Genomic DNA, 18,117 nt, shown 5'->3' on the forward strand with positions numbered 1-18,117 from the left:
CATCACCTGTTGGCCTCACCACACTGCTGTCATTCTGTTGTCAGACCTTCGTAGTTGTGCCATTGCTATTGTCATTGTCGTGATGCCATTGTGGGTGAGGAAAAACCAGACGGGCTTTGGTGCGTGGTGTCCACGAATTATATTTTTAATAGGGCCCGCTCAATCAGGTGGGAGCTGGACCAAGCACCGCTGGCCTTCGATCTTGCATCTGCCGATTCCTCGCACCATCAGCGTGCTGGGCATGTCGTCTTTTTGGTCGTATTACTGTGGCACGTAGCAGCGCGCTGCACTAGCCGCCCTAGTTACGCCATCACAGTAGCCATCGACTCGTCGCTTTCGTCACGCCCATTTCCGCCGTCATCGTGCTACCATCCAGGCTGATGGGACTGCTGTTTCAACATTGACTCTTCATACATTTCATTCATTTTACAGCCAAGCTGTTAAGGGCTAGTTCACCCAGGATCGTGTCCGTGTGTTAGCACAAAACTATCATCATCACGATTGGCTCCATTGTCGTCGTCGTCCACGCCTGTCTCGTTGGCGCCCCTCGGTGCCAACGCACTCGTGCCACTGCTCCCGCGTTCGTCGTCGTGAATAATTAAACACAAAGGCGTAAGCAATTTTACGGCGAAGCTGTTAAGGGCTAGTTCTCCCGTCCAGGATCGTGTCCGTATGTAGACGCAATGCTCCTCATACGTGGGCCGATCCCGAAGATAGTGCAATGCCGGGCCGAGGTGAATTTCCGAGGTGAAGCAGGCGCTAAGCAATTCCCATACATAGGGCGATACCGAAGATGGTGCAATGCCGGGCCGATCCTCGGCGGTGGTGCAGTTCGCCATTAAGGGGCCCACATCGCAGCTTCACTGGTGATCCTTCAAGTGCGGAAGGGCACTGAAACTTTTTACGACATCTGTGTTTGCTAGGACATCATGAATAAGATATTTTTGCATTGTACTGTGGCCTTCACCGTAATTTCCTGTATTAATGGGTAGCTAAAGGCAGGCAATAAATGGGTTAGAACTAGTTAATTGTTATTTAAAATCGCTATTTTCGTTGTTTTGGTGGACAAAGAAACGCGGGTTATTACTGGGAGAAATGATGGCCATAATTGCATGTTTTACATTTTCGCATGGAAACCTCGGCGCCGGTGCGTTAAGGTGCCGTCACGAATTTTGAAGTATGTTATTTGGGCTGTTAGCCCAGGAAGAATTTCTGAAACTTGATAAATAGAGTTTTCGGTTGCCTTGAAATGCAGCGTATAGATCTGGAGCAATAGCAGTTCTGTAGGCCCGACCAGATGCTCTCAGTATGCGCGATGGGAGGGCGAGCACCAGTGGGGTGGCATCGCCATTCATTTTTGCTGCTTCCCGGTTTAACAATGGCAAGGACATTTTCAGGCTGACATCCCTTGCGTTAAATGAAGGTACGATTCCTCTAAATTCATGGAAAAGAAATACTGGCAAGTGGCAGCTTGCCTTGAATAACTTACTCTAATATTTGTTTTTACGAATTAAATCGAACCTGGATATGAGGAACACGGACATAACATCGCGTATAACGAAGTACATAAAAGATCCCCGCTACTACATTGTAACAGATACAACAGAATATCGGGTGTAGCGAAGCTATTTTTGTGGCAGGTGCGACTTGGTTATAACGAGGTTCGACTAATTATTATATTGATTAACTTCACATGCGGTAGCGTACACGGACGCCTCGCAAGAAGATGAGAGATCGGCAATTGGAATTTGCCCTGAATCGCTATCGTGGCGCTGTGCTGTGCGTCTTCCGGATTACAATTTTTGTGGCCAGGTTCTTACCTATTTGCTTGGTCCTATACAACATTTTTTAGCAATGTGTCAGCTGCAATCATGCTCACCTGCTGTCTCTCAATCTTTATGTCGCTAGAAAGTAAAAATATTTCACTACTGCACCAGTCAATCCACACATTTACACCTCCTCATGCCGGAGGAAATTTGCTTCTTTAGTTGTCTGAACACTGTGGACTTGCACACAATGAGATTCAGGCAGTTTGTTAAAGGCAGCGCTCAATGGGCCCGTCTGTTCTTTTTATGCCGAACTTTACCCTTATGACTATGACAAGATTCCGACGACAACTATTTGTTGGCCGCAAAAATGAGCTCCTCCTTGCTGCTCCGGAATACAGACATTTAGCGTTTCCTTGAAATGTCCGTTCGTGTCCCTCGTGGTAACGTGAAGTATGGATTACTCTTCTGAGGTATCAAATACCGCAATTAAACCTTTACATGAGTAGGTGTGGGTTCGCACCATCAAATCTTTGGCGTGATGTGGGGATGTCATATCACTAATATTTAGCCTTCTTCTGCCGAAGGTATAAACCTGAAGCTACTTTGAACAACCTTTATTGCCTACTGATCTTCGTGTTTCAGAACATAGTATTTTATCATTTGGTGCGAGCACCCTTGGTCGTGCCTAAAAGGCACGTCAGGAAGCGCATGAGCACATGATTGCTACAGATAGGCTGACATGCTAAACACCATTTTCCTCATTAATAAAGGGACACTAAAAGCAAATGTTTAGTAAACATGGACTGTTATAATGGCAGTCCAGATACCTTGCAGCGCTTATACAATGCAATGAAAGCCGGAGAAAATTGCGTCTGAAGAGAGAGAAGAGAGAGAGAGAGAGAACTTGCTCATCTTCTAAGAATTCAGGGCGAACCCTCTAGTCCGGGGCTACCGTTGGCATTCCCGAAGCCCTGATGGCCCTGATGGCCCAAAGTGTCCGCATACCTTTAACGCGATTCAGATATTCCGCCTCCGAGCAGGAAGCGGTGACGTTGCATACGCCATCACTGCCTTTTACTGCCGTCAGTGAATAATATGAAAAGCAAAAGCACAGCCATGTATAAACCGAGTCAAGACCAAGCATCAGATTCGGCGCTGCAACTTACCTTGGTCAAGTGGCGTGGAGCGTTCGGGAAACCCGCGACGTCACATCGCCGGGGCACACTCTGCTATTTGTAGTTTGTGTGAGTTTTGCGAGTCCCCAAAACCAGCGCAGCACTGCGTGATAACGAAACTATAGTGAAAGGCGAAAGCATGGCGCGATGTCGAGGAAGAACAAAACATATTTGAACCACCCGCTTCTTTGTCAAGGGTGACGGGAATGAGCTCTTTGTCGTAAAATAATTGAATAGAATTGGACAAGTAGCATTTCTTTCAGTATTATAATAATGCAATGCAATGATCTTTTAAATAAATGTGGCTGAGTACTAGTGACTATAGTAGTAACACTATAGTCACTAAATATAGTACTAGTACTATAATGAGTATCTATGCTATCGGGCTAGTACATGAACTAATTGTGTCCTGCATTTACCTCAATTCGTCTGTCATTAAAACCTTGCTCGTAATATTTATGCCTTAGACGATCTCGAGCGCTCACTTTAGCTTGACTTATTATTTGTTTTTGGGGTCCTTTTAACATTTCATTTGCATTTTTTATGCTCTTGTGGTTTCATTAAAAATTGGCATGAATACATTTAAGCAATCTTTTAGTATTTATAATTATTATACCATAAATCAAGGTAATACAGACCATTAAGTAAGCAGGAACGAATTAATATTTTAAATGTTCCCATTGTGAACCTTGACTAATTGCTACTCGTGGGTATGTGTCTTGTGTTAAAGGCAACAACAACAACACGGTAGGGTCCTATACAAATGTACCCGCGGTTCTAGCAGCGGGTTCTGCAAAATTCGGGATGTCCTGAGGGCGGAGTGCAGTCTCCGACCCCGCCGGATACGACAGCAATCGCGGAGATCGCCGACTAGTTTGGCATGTCCGTGCTGTTCCCCACTAAAAAATTCGGGGTGCACTGAGCGTGGAGTCCGGACCCGAACCCACCAGCGATGACTGTAATGACGGATATCACCGACTGGTTACTCAGTTTGCCTGTCTTCACACGCTGCTGGTTCGGCTTGTCCGTGCTGTTCCCCATTCTCAGCCGCTTTGGGCTGGTGGACCCTCAGTATTTAGTACTCAGTTACGTCGACTTCCTCAAAGGCTTTCAGGTGAGTAGCCTCCGACACAAAATTAAGCGAGTCGCTGCGCCTGCTTCCTTCGCCTTCAAAACAACCTCCATACTACGTCTCGATCGAGTCAGTAATGTTGACGTCATCGCGCGATTGTATGTTACCGTCAGGCACGAATCCGTCGCGTCAGGGCCCGCGCTGATGCCTCAGAGGGTTAAGAATCAGAGGTTGCAAATGGCGACACACAAATGTTGCGTGGAGTTTCGCGGGCTGACATGTGCGGAGCGTCGTAAGTACCTGAGGCATTAGCGAAAAGATGGATGTAAAAGGGGAAACGGGTGTGGTGTCCGTGTAACCGAAATCTTGGTGTGCGAGACAGTACTAGAGAAACTTTACGAGGACGTTGTTGTTTCCGCCAACATTGGCGCTGAAGATACGGTTCTTCATGATGAGTCCACTTTTCTGCCACAATACCGGCTGGCTCTTCGTTGGTTGTGCATTGCTCTGCTATCTAGGCTAATGAACTAGATCTTAATTAACTGTGCCTTAATTAACGTCGTCTCAATTAGCATCGAAGAACGTGGGTTCGACTCCCACCAAAAGTCGAGGGTTCGTAACCTTTTTGTATAATCGTGAGGTAACGCCGCCAACGCCGGATTATCCGCCTCCTGAGCCATTTAAGGCTTTCGAGTTTCATGTTGCTCCGACGGTTAATTTCGAACCCGGTTTCCTCAGCACAGCAACCAGGCGCTCTATCCTTTAGACCGTGTACTACCCAGTGCTCCAAGTTAGCGTTAAAAGAAAGTGGTTCGATTCAATTATAGATAAATCGATAAATACTGAAAGTGCATAAAGTATCCTACGAACGCTGCCCGCATTATAAACTGATTTAATTTATTAGGTTTTGTGTTAGTAGATGTTGGCATTCTTGGCGATCGCTATTGTATGAACAATAACCTTGGTTATCGGAATGAAATATAGGTAGATAAACAACATCAATATCTCATTGACACTTGATGTGTAGCTGAATAATGACAAATGGCAAATACAAGAACAACCTCATCTTTCATTTTGGCGTTTGAACGCGTTTCAAGAAATTGCAACATGTCGACAAGGCTACTTAGTTTACCAGGAAAATAGCTTGGCCCGTTGATCTTTATGTGAACTGTTAGAAATCTCTGCTACATGCGCAAAATGCGCATTACCAGAATTGACTATGTTAATGCTAACGTGTTTGATGCCTCTTTTTTTAATTGTAGCTTTTAATGGCGCTATAGCAACAGTGGTCTTAGAGCGCCAAACCTACGGAATTTCGTATACTTACCCCGTTGCCCATACATTATCAGTACCCATTGAAATCATTGAAAACTCAAGGCCTTATGCCATGCTCGCTGCCTTACGGGGCACTTCAATGACCACTGAGAAATATGCCAGTATTTTGGAGGATGCTTATGCACGCCGGATACAGAAAACTGCAAAAAATATTAAACTGAGAAGAAAATGATTGGAATTTGTTGCGATAACAATAAATAGAATTATTCTGTTTTTATCGTTACTTAAGGGTTTTCATTTCTCTGTATTTACTAGGCACCGCGAAGGTAAGGTGGCATCAAACAACATGCCCTATGCTTTTGGCATTTCTGGGTCTAGTCCACCATCGTTATCGTGTAAAGGGCTGATAATTAACCTTCGCATTGACCAGGCGAATCAAGGTGCTGTGTTTGCGCTTTTTAGCTGCAGCTTTATTGCAGCAGATGAGCAAAATTAGTTGTCGGTGCAAAAACTGCATCATCATGATGTGCATAAAATGTGCCATGACACGCGCGCCAACGGCGAAACGAAAGGAAGCCTAAAGCAGATTCATTCACATCTGGCAACGCGCACAGCTGCTGCTTCTGACTGTTCTTTGAACAGTCTACTACAAAGCAGCTTTTACAAGATGGAATAACAGTCGATTTAATCAAAGGTGGAGGAGACCTAATGCTTGGAAAACTTGCGGCTCTTTATACGAAGTGCCTATCGACTGCAGGGGTACCAGAAAACTTGAAGAATGCAAACATACTAATCCACAAAAAGGGAGACGTTAACGAATGGAAAAAAATATAGGCCCGTTATCTTACTCCCAGTATTATATAAAACATTTACTAAAACAATCTCCGATAGAATAAGGGCAACACTGGACTTTAGTCAACCAAGGGAACAGGCTGGCTTCAGGAAGGGATACTCTACAATGGATCACATCCATGCCATTAATCAGGTTATCGAGAAATCCGGCAGAGTACAATAAGCCTCTCTATATGGCGTTCATAGATTACGAAAAGGCATTTGATTCAGTAGATATACCAGCAGTCATAGAGGCATTACGTAATTAAGGAGTACAGAACGCTTACGTAGATACCTTGGAAAATATCTACAGAGGTTGCACAGCTACCTTAATTCTACACAAGAAAAGAAGGAAGATACCTATAGAGAAAGGGGTCAGACAAGGAGGCACAATCTCTCCAATGGCATTCACTGCGTGCTTGGAAGAAGTATTCAAGCTATTAAACTGGGAAGGCTTAGGAGTAAGGATCGAAGTCGAATATCTCGGCAACCTTCGGTTTGCCGATGACATTGTTCTATTCAGCAACAATGCAGACGAGTTACAAGAAATGATTAAGGACCTTAACTGAGAGAAAGAGTGGTGTTGAAGATTAACATGCAGAAGACAAAGATAATGATGAATAGCCGGGCAAGGGAACAAGAGTTCAAGATCGCCAGTCGGCCTCTAGAGTCTGTGAAGGGGTACGTTTACCTAGGTGTATTAATCAGAGGCAACCGCGATCATGAGAAGAAAATACGTAGAAGAATACAAATGAGCTGGATGCCACACGGCCGACATTGTCAGCTCCTGACTGGGAGCTTACCGTTATCATTGAAAAAGAAAGTATACAATCAGTGCATTTTACCTGTGCTGACATAAGGAACAGAGAGTTGGAGAGTGACAAAGAAGCTCGAGAACAAGTTAAGGACCGCGCAAAGAGCGATGGAACGAAGAATGCTGGGTGTAACGAAAATTGAGATTTTTCACAAATCCCATGCCCTGTAAACTTTATAGGCTTACTGCGTATGAGTTATCAAACACGGCTGTTATTTATAACTGGGGCTGCAGAGAACAATGGGTAACTATGGGCTTGGTTTGTCACTGTAGATATGGCGGCCAGTCACAGCCATGTTCGTCTACCCAATGAATTTCCACTACCTGGAGAATCTTTACATCCTGTGCACATACTCCACACGCCTGGAAACAGGTGAGTGGTCCCAATTTTATTGTCATGTGAATTATACGGACACTCCTGGCAAATTTTCGCCGTCTTCGTCGGCGTCACCTTGAGGGTAAGCATAAAGTCCAAGTTCGATAAGGCCCTATCGCGCCTCGCGCGTGGCGTGCTGTGGGTGCGAGGGGAAGCGTGCAATGCAGAGATGAGCCGAGAACGATGATGGCTTTACGCGTGCCCAATGCTGGGGGTCACGTGATATAGTGCTCGCTTGAGAGGGGGGGGGGGTGCAGGTGAGCGTACGTATTCTATAACACCTCTGTGGGCCGCCCGTACCCTAAGGAAGTTAATCTCCGATGGGGGCAGAGGCTGGGAAGGCAGAGATGGCTGGTGGCGGCATGCGCGCTGCCGTCGCACGCGCCTATTCCTGGCGGTCACGTTGTCAAGTTTTGGAGACACGTTGACGGGAAAGGCAACGGAAGCGTTCGCTCCTCTTTGTTTGCGCTCTTCATCATGCCAGCGTTGTGACAGCAAGTGTTCGCTGTCATAGAGTGGGATCTGTTCATGTTTGCCTGTGCGGCGCGGGACACGATGCTTGCTAATTTAATTAGCAAGCGAATGTTTACTGCAGTTTATACGGCCGATAAAACTGCAAACCTTACTTCGTGTAGTTGTGTGACGCTTTGCTATCACTATGAATGCTTCGCCTTTCGGTGATACTGCGCACTTTTGAACTTCTCTCTGTTACATATTGTAACGTAGATTGAAGCTTCAACCTACGCATATTGCCACAGCATATTCCCACAGAATATGCTTTCATTGCACATTTGTTGTCAAACCGTTTATTTTATTACTGCTGCTTTTAGAATTTCAGACTGTCTGAGAGTGTCTACTGACACGTGCTCCTTGGTGCAAAAAAAAAAAAAAAAACTGAAAATGAATGCAGCAGTGAAGTAGATAGAACTGAGCATTTAAGACTTGAATTGGGTGATTTGTTGAAATGAATGCGTTTAGGCCCACGCTTTGATTACCCAAACACCAGTTTGAAGTTTAGTGCTCAATCCTGTTCAGTTTTCCTTTCCCATTGGTGCGGTTGCCATGCCGACCATACCGCATGCACTTTCCACCTCGCAATATTCATGCATGCCATTCAGTTTGTTTATTAAAGAAAATTCAAAAACACTTACAGAGGGCAGTAATTGAACATTATAAAGCAAGTTAACGTCCTCATTTCAGTATTGTAGATCACAGTATATTCCTAAGAGGAACAGAGAAAAGAAATTCACGATGTGAACCTGCATGCCTCGACAGCTCAGTGTCTCTGCCGTTGGGCTGCTGAGCACGAGGCCACTGGTTCTGTCCCGGCCACAGCGGCCGCGTTTTTATGGGAGGGAAATGCAAAAACACTCGTGTACTTAGATCTAAGTGCACGTTAAAGAATCTGAGATAGTCAAATTAACCTGGAGTCACGCACTATGGCTTGTCGTATAGTTATATGGTTGTCTTGGCCCATAACATCTCAGAATTAAATTTTAACACATGATCAGAGAAAGCGGAACATCCGTTAACTATTGTGGCAGTACTACAGATGACGCCGAAAATACCGGCAGATACAATGTTGCGATGACCGTTGACGCTAGGGCGGTTAGCATTCAAGCAATGTAGTGACACACTGCATTGCTCGATATCCTTATTTAGAATCCGTAGTGACTACTCAGATTTTCTTTGCTTGAGCTAAATGCGAAATAAACTGTATCCGGCGATCTGTCCACTTTGCCGTGAGACTCGCTTACGAGGGTCTACCATGACCGTAACGGCATTACGACAACACAGTAGGACGATGTAATGACGCAGAAGTGACGTTGATGGAACGGCGAAGTGGCTATGATGACGACGGTATGACGACAACGGGATGATTGTGAAATGGTGACAATGGTATAAAGACGACAGCGCGATGACGATTGAATGGGGACAATGAAATGACGAGTATTTGACGACGCAACAACAGTATGACGATAAATGGATAACGAAGTTGGAAGGACCATGACGGCATCACGACGACGGTGTTAGAAGAAATGCGTGAGGACGACTGCACGACCGCGATGCCTTAACAAAGGCGCCGTAATCATGAATGAAAGACGGCTACATGATTACGATGGAATGAAGCAGAAGGAATGACGTCGATGGAACGGCGAAGGGGGAATGCCAATGACGGCATGACGACAACGGGAATGCATGGTGATTCTTAAATGGAGACGAGGGCACGTTGATAGCTTGACGAGGACGGAATGAGGACAATGGCGTGACAACGATAGTATGACGAAGTCGGCCGGCGAAAATGCAATGACGAGGACGGAAGGACAACTGTGGCATCGCGACCAGAAGCACATACCTAGTGGCTTAAGAAGCAGGTGGACGACATAATATATATATATATATATATATATATATATATATATATATATATATATATATATATATATATATATATATAACGTCGCGCACTTTTTTGAAATGGTCATGGCCGCGAATCTCGCGAAATGAACCTGCTGCATTTTTCGTAAGCTCAACATTTTACCTAAACGGAAACTTGCCGAGTCATAAGCTACTCATCACCATGTCTCGTCTTATAAATCATGGATTGTGTATGTCCAGTTTTACTGATAATAATCCTGTGAATACAATGACTGCAGACTAGAACTTTAGGCAGAATGCGTATTTTATTTACGCATTTATCGTGCCCATTTAAAGAATCATTCACAAACTATGGCTCTAGAAACATTTTACTGGCATTTTATTGTGCCTATAAGTATTCAATTTCCAGAGCCTAAAAATAAACTTTTCCATGTTCTGTCCTAGCCTCATTTTGTTTTAATATGATCACCTACTGGAGAAGTAGGCTTCAGGTGGGCGATTATTACCACAAACACTTAGCCGGTGTAAAGGCTGTTAACAGTTCATCAGACGAGAGCATCGCTCTTGGAACGACTCTAACTGCGCTACGACAGGATACATTCCAGAGTGACCTAGCTTACTTGTGCACTCACTTCACTCTTTTAACAGACGTCATGGAGAAACTTCAATGCTCGGGACCAACTCTGACACAGGATGTGGGGCTTACTTTGGACGTTCTGGAAGGGTTCGCCGCTATCTCCAATGAACCTGTTGCTGAGTTACATACAGAAACTTCAATCTGTCTTGTCGAAAAAGTTCGCGCTTTCACTACCAAAAGAACTGTCAGAGGTTATGACTAGCTAACATTCTGCATTTATATATGGCATTGAATCATCGAACGTTTCGATCTTAAGCGTTCATTTTCTTCACACGAAACAATATTCAGCAAAAGAAAGTAACCGATGTAAGTAGTGTCATTACGCTTTTTGCATTCCTTAGGAAATCATAATTTATCCTCTGATGCACAGCGGGGGTACTTAATAATTGGTCCTACACATGCCGGAAGTATGTAGTATCTGGCGCCTACGTATGCCTTAACCTTTTCAGTCCCAAGATGAAAAATTTCGGTCGATTTCTTTCAAACTTCTTTATTTTGCTCCTAAGCATACAAGAAAACAGGAAAACATTTACGTCGCATGAACAAAGAAAAAAAAACTTGCGAAATTTGGCTGTCCCCGAATGGGCGCTGTGGAACTTAGCAGGTGTGGAAGTCCTTAAAGCAGTTCCTGTTCTAAAGGCAAAGGGAGCACCACGCTGGAGGCATTGCAATCTAGATTTACTTCTACATCCTAGATTTCTGCACTTCCTATGTGATCCAAGCCTTAGGTGTTCAAGAGTGCCCTCTCATGCGATATCCCACATCGACGTGAGGCAATGGCACGACCTTGCTGCTCTGTCGGCCAGTCGGTCTTTATTCGATTTCGTTTTCTTCTTCACTTCTTTCTTCTTTTCGTTGTCTCTTAGACACATAGGTTGCCGTTTGAATGAAAGATGTTGCAATGTGCATTTTGAATTCAAGCAGGCCAAGTCCTTGGGCTATCGAGATCATTGCCTGCTCAAACACCCTCGTATATTAAATCCACCCATTACAACAGGCCATATCGAAAAAGTGTGCGACCATGTGGACAGTCCACGTTCTTGTGCGCAAAGAAATGCAGTAATAGGATACAAAACCACCGATTAAATCGACCCAGCCTGTGAACTTGTACTTAGCAACTACGTCTGGCTGATTCACCTTCACCTTTTTCTTTTCGTCCTTCGACCACCTGTCACAAGAACCTTCTAGCTCAGGGGCAAGACCGACTTCTAGACCGACCGCTCTATTCGACAGGAGCAAGGCCGACTTGTCTAACCGTTTGACGATGCATATTTTTCGTCACTACGCACTTTACAGTGTGACTCGCCGCGCTGTAGCGATCGGTCTCGAGAAAATGTCGCCGCAACTCCACTTCTTCCGTTAGCTATGATTGGTCCTGTCAAGAAGGCATTCTGGACAATTAGATATTCTGCTACCTTCATATACGTGTAAAATATCTGTATGTGAACAGAGAAGTCTGTTCACTTCTTCCAAGTGTTTCTAGGAGCTTCTTGACTATGCTTCCGCCAAGCCAAAAATCCTACATATTCTCTTCTGATACTGTGCCTTTACCGACGTAGAAAGTGAAGTCAATATGCACACTCCTCCCTGAAGTCCTGCTGAAAGTATTTCAGAAAACAGGTGAAAGGTGTGCCGGCTCGTTGATTTCCCCCGTTACTTCTTCAATAAAGATGTCAGCAAACCTGATGAAAAAAAAAGATAAAGAAAGAAAGTGTTATCGCACAGCTTGCACTACTTTCCCAGCGTGTGTGATGCATACTTCGTGCGAGCAGCGAACCTTTTCTTCATCGGGCGGACGCGCAAAACAAAAAGTTAAATTAAAAAAAAATTGCTCAGGCTGCAGGCCCGAGCACGAAGAACTCGGCCAGACAAACTAAGGCCTGTCCTCATCCTTGTTCGAACGCCGGAGGAGCTCATGCTTCAGTTGGAGTTCTTACTCTCATTGATCTATCAATGAACGATTTCCCCAAACTTCACTTCCTCGTCATCCGCCGTCTGCTCGTTGAAATGGCGACGACAAGAAAGTTCACTACATCCACGGTCACCGAAAATGGAAAACAATTAGTAAGCGCTTCCTAATTGTGTTGCGCTGACAGGAATGACTAAAACATACGAACCAACTGCTCCTTCACTTTAGCGGACTCAGTGTTCTAGGCGTCGTGTGATTTGCGGCATCTTGGTGGTCGTTGCTGTCATCACTCTCAGCCTCTGTGTCGCTGCCGTTATCTAGATTATTTCAATAAACTCGGGGTCCTTAGAATCTGAAAGATTGGCATCACTCTCTTGCAGGAGGGCTTTCATTTCTACGTCAATCAGGTACTTCCCTGAAAGTGATAGTGTGGCCTGAAGAAGCCACAGTGCCCGATCGAGGACACGAAATTTGAACTGCTGCTAACCATAATTTACAACTAAGATTATACATTCAAATTGATCACAACTTCATAGCAGACATTTTATTAGTGCTTTAACACGTAATGGTAAAAAGAAACCGCGAGGGCTTCGAGAGAAAACAAATTACTCAGCACGAGGACGAAAAAGTTGACGTTTGCCTTGGAACGACGTTTTCAAATCCACCCTGCGTCGCTGACAGGGTTGCCTGATGGCCCCAACAAAATGTAGCCAAATGATCTCAAAATGTAGTAAAAGAATAGCCAGACCAAAAGCTTCCGAGAGCGAAAAGTAGCCAAAAATATAGGCAAAACGTTTGATGATGTTCTGCAGGTGTCTTATAGATGGTGCAGATGGTGTTCAAATCTCACCGCATATTTTCCCGGCTCTAAAATTACTTCCGCCGCATGCAACCAGCACAACACTGGCCTCAAGATCTGTCTAAAGATTTCTAGTGAGATCTGCCACTCAGACGCGGATTTAGACACTACTTATTGTTACAATGAACCGAATAATTTGTTTTCAGAATTACTCATGGCGTTATTGATATCTACTAGGCCCCGTTCTTAGCTAACTTTAGTTGACGCCTCGTTTTACCCGAGAAATATTTTAGTAAAAGTCGGGCAAAATAGTGTCAGCTCCAACCTCGAGGATCAGATTCGGCTGGTCACGGTCGAGTGCCCAAGAGGCGGCCCCAACTCAAGGCATTAAAATAGGGATGCCTTTCCTATAGACTTGATTTATAAAATAAACATGTTATTTCTCGGGCTCTCTCTTTCTTTTTCAATTTACGCGAAAGCAGCTCGACGCTGAGTTAGCAAATCCTGCTGCTTGGAGACACACTGGACCGGGGAAAACTTGAAACCTCTAATTTTTCTCTTGCGAAGAAGCGGTAGTTGTGGCTGCAATTCGCATTTGAGTGGGAACAGGCAGAACGACCTGCTGGCCCACAACAGAATAGGCGAATGAAAGTTTATGGTTTCATTTGCGACCTGGATAACGGCGATGGCAATAATCCAGATGGTATTAGTATCGAAAGGAGTTGAACTAGCTGCGCAATATTTAAACACGGATTCGCTGAAAGATTCGTGCAATCTGAAAACGTGTACGCAGGTTTCTGTGAATGCAGGCAGGAATGCGTGTGTTGCCAGATTTTTGAGGGGGGACTGTGTACTTCACTTTGAGTGTGAGTTAAAAAATAAAGAAACGGAATTACACTAGGGAACAGACAAAATCAATTTTATGGGTCGCGCACGGCTGTCATGAAGTTAAGTACAGCGTAAACCCCTTTGTCTAACAAACTGAAGCACTATACACCAGGAAAGGAAGTCGGTAGACCGCTATGCATACCGTTTAAAACTGACGATAACTCTTTGCCTAATCACCCGAATCACCACTGTGAAGTGGGCAAAAATAATAAAATAAGGACGTAATGGTACCGCAAACACATATTAAGTATATCGAACGTAGTTTTATTTTCATCACAGCTCGAAAATACGTATGAGCAAAGTACAATGTAATGGATAGTAAGACGAATAAAGAGGGATTACAGTGGTCGTAATGTGCATATAAAAAGTAAGCCATAATTGTAATTACTCGTCCGCACGTAGTTTCAAGGGGAAAAATTGTCGCAGGAGTACAGTATGAAAACCGACGAGTTATCCTGATGTTGGCAAGACAATCACTCACCGACTTTTGGTGAGCAATGGCCTTGCCACCTTCACTGTGGATGAACATTCTTTTCATATAGTTACAGAGCTTATCACTGTAATAATATGCAACGTAAAAAGAGTGCCAGTCAAAAAGTACTAATCAAAAGTACCAAAATACCGATCGGAACTTCCGCATAACACAAAGCTGCTTGACTAAAAGAAAAAAAAACGAAAAAAATTGCGTAGAGTCCTAGTTGATACTTCTCACGCTGGGGATTTACATAAATGGATTAAATATAGAATCCAGCCCTACTTGAGTCAACTCCCACTTCAACTTGGACCATACAGAATCCCACTCTCCGCCAGACCAGCAATCCCCATGCACTCTCCGCCAGACCAAACTTAACGCAGTGTCTCATTCGACATGCAGGTTCTCGGATCACTCTTTGTCAGTGAAACCTGGCTGAACAACACGCTTTCGGCAGGTGCGTTTGAAAGAGGCAGTGCAAGCAGGGACAAAGCAAGCTCAGATAGCGGGCGTTACATTGGATTTCCGGCACTGCTCTTCTTTTGCATCCCTGATGCTAGCCCGCAACTTGCTCATGCTTGGTAATACTAGAGCGGAATATTTCATTTTGATCGACAGTCGAGACTACTGCGCTTCGCTGAGCTTGTACAGTGCACGTCACTCTTGTGTAGAGCGCGGGAACGATGCCCGCGGGGGCTGGATGGATGGATGGATGTTATCAGCGTCCCCTTTTGAACGGGGCGGTGGGTTGCGCCACCAAGCTCTTGCTACTATACTGCCTAATATCCTACCTAGGTGAAACAATGAAAAAAAAAAAAGACACTATGAACTACCACGCCCAAATTTTCTGATCCCCTATTGCGAACTGTGCTTTTGTACGTCTCCGTCTTTTGTCGTTTCCCTACTTTTCTTCCACCAATCCTCCAATCGCGTCTTACTAATGTCTATTGCGGACATGTTTGCTTTACCACTGCTCCCTCTGAACCCAAGGGCTTCAAGGAGGCCAGTGGTGCCTAAATCGACCGCTGGGTAGACTTCTTCACATTCTAATAAAACATGCTCCGTCGTTTCCCTAGCTTTACCGCAGTAAGCACATGCTTCTTCCTTCTTATATCTCGCTTTATAGGTGCGTGTTCTAAGGCATCCCAATCTCGCTTCGAAAAGTAATGAGCTTCCCTTTGAGTTATCATAAATGGCTTATTTCCTGATTTCGTTTTTTCCTCTTAAGTAGTTGCTCATGGCAGGTTTCTTTTCTATTACCGCCACCCATGAGATTAATTCAGCCTCTTTGACTTTCCGCTTGACCTTCTTTGTTGCTGTGTTGCCCACCCTACAGGCCGCATACTTGCTGGTAAGCTTCCTAGTTCTTTTCCTCCACTGTGAATCAATGTTTTTCCTGCACAGGTACCTGAACACTTTCCCAGCTCATTTACTTTCTTCCATATTCCTCAGCCGTTCTTCATACTCAATTTCACTGCGAGCTTCCCTCATTTCAAAACCAGCTCTCCGGAGGCAGGCAGCGACGTCTAACAGTAGTGACTGGACGCGAGATTAGATCGGTTGGCCGCTGCGTGCCGCAAGGTCACTACACAAGGTTAAATTTACAAACTCCTGTAACTGCGTTGACCCACCCCCGATCCTCGCATCTCGTGGCGCTACTGTCGCACTTTGCTTAAAGCCCCTTGAACTTTGCTCGGTCATCATGGCGCGCACGGGGCGGCGAGGCATTATCCGCGGCTGCTCGCGTGTTTTGGCTGTCTGTACACATGCATGTTTTGCTGCAGTCTCGGTGCTTTTTGCGACACTCTCGTGCGTTTTCAATGCCCTTTATATTTTGATGAGTTTACGGTCCGTATCATTCAATTTTATTTGCTGCTGCGAATGGCATATTTTTGCTCTGTTCCTGCAGCGACAACTTGCCGTAAATGTGCCAGTCTGCTCGAAAGCTAGCAAAGCTCACGTAGGTTTTAACATTGCACTTGTGAATGTGGTGTTCTGATGAAAGAAATAGTACCACCGTCATTTTTTTTTTCATCTCGAAATGAAGTGCTGAGTGCGTATATACAGGGTGTCCCAGCTAATTTCAGCCAGAGCTTAAATATATGCAAATGCCACGTAGTTGGACAGAACAAAGGTAATGTCGTTTGCTCTCGCTTGAAGATAGATTATTTTTTTTTCATTCCGCTCGATTACATTAGCCCTAATTAATTAATCAAAAAATATTATAGTCAGGTGAAATGTTGCAATGAGAAAATTGTCGAGCGACATGAAAAACTCCCGATACAGTTTTCTGTTCCTCAATACGTGCTACATAAGTGTTTTTCCGAGCGTGAAAGAACCCGCAAATACACGCAACATTGCCGCGCGACTGGACGCTCAAGGCACTTCGCGTGTATTCGCGGTCTTCTTTCACGCTCGGAAAAACACTTATGTAGCACGTATTGAGGAACAGAAAACTGTATCGGGAGTTTTTCATGTCGCTCGACAATTTTCTCATTGATACTATTCATCGATTTATAATATTTGAGAAGTTGAATAATTAATTAAGACTAATGTAATTAGGCGGAATGAAAATAAAATAGTTTGAGCATCTCCAAGCGACGGCAAACATTACCTTGGTTCAGTCCAGCTACATGGCATTCACATTTTTTTAAGCTCTGGCTAAAGTTAGCTGGAACACCCTATACATCGAGAGGTGCCTTGGATTTATTCCTACTATTTTAAAGTGCACCGTTCGGCTTGCTGACGTATACAACTGCTGATGAGTAGTATCTATTAGTACTAACTAAATAATTAGCTACCCGATTGACCTGCGGACAGCTACAACAGCTGATTATAGCAACATAAGTACTTATAAAGTAATAGTTTAATTACATGACTAAATTAAAATTCGAGGGGCCCTGCGCTGGCGAAATATTTTATTTGTATATCGTATGTTAAAAAATTTACCTCGTGGATCGTGGTTTTACCTGCCAAAACCACGATCTGATTATTTTTATTTATTTATTTATTTACACAATACTGCAGGCCAGTAATTTGGCCCTAGCAGGAGGGGCTACAAAGGATACATTCAATGTAAGGAAGATCAACAACAACAAAAATCAACAGAACACGAAGACCGTAGCAATGTTCATCCATCGGAGTTTACACTATGTGAATCCAGTGCCTTCTTAAAGTCGGCGGATTCAAAAATCTGTCGGGGCAAGAATTCCATTCGGACACTGTTCGAGGGAAAAAAGTACTTGTGCGCGTTGGTTCTAGCGAAAATTGGCGATAAAGAATATTCATGGCTGTGTCTACTTGTCCTTGTAGTTAAAGGTTTTATGCAATTGGGAAGTATTAATTTAGTTTTCCCTGCAAGACAATTAGAAATAAAGCCAAGACGACTAATTTTCCGGCGAACCTCGACAGTCGGTACATTGTACTTCTGCATCAATAAGGATGGCGAATCGTGCTTTCTGTATCTACCAAAAATAAATCTTATTGCCTTTCTTTGGACTCTTTCGAGTTGCATAACATCTTTTTTATAATGGGGATCCCAAACTTCAGCAGCATACTCTAGTTTTGACCGAATACATGTATTGTAAGCTAACATCTTGGTGCTAACTGGAGCGTGTTTAAGTTTTCTTTTAAGGAACCACAGCTTCCGCAGGGCTGATGAAGAAATGTCCAATATATGCTCCGACCAAGCAAGCTTATTAGTTAGAGTCAGGCCTAAGTA

At 44.2% G+C, this 18,117-nt stretch overlaps 1 protein-coding gene across 1 annotated transcript in view; it reads left to right on the plus strand.

The window, feature by feature from the left end:
- Positions 1-3,905: 3,905 nt before the first annotated feature.
- LOC142586154 (derlin-1-like) overlaps positions 3,906-18,117 on the plus strand; it is a 52,039-nt gene continuing 37,827 nt past the window's right edge. The window contains exons 1-2 of the mRNA XM_075697406.1: positions 3,906-4,058; positions 7,210-7,309. Of these exons, the coding sequence (XP_075553521.1) occupies positions 3,906-4,058; positions 7,210-7,309 (253 nt within the window). The remainder of the gene's footprint in view (positions 4,059-7,209; positions 7,310-18,117) is intronic.

Source organism: Dermacentor variabilis, chromosome 6 (genome assembly GCF_050947875.1).
Source record: "Dermacentor variabilis isolate Ectoservices chromosome 6, ASM5094787v1, whole genome shotgun sequence".
NCBI classification, from domain to species: domain Eukaryota; kingdom Metazoa; phylum Arthropoda; class Arachnida; order Ixodida; family Ixodidae; genus Dermacentor; species Dermacentor variabilis.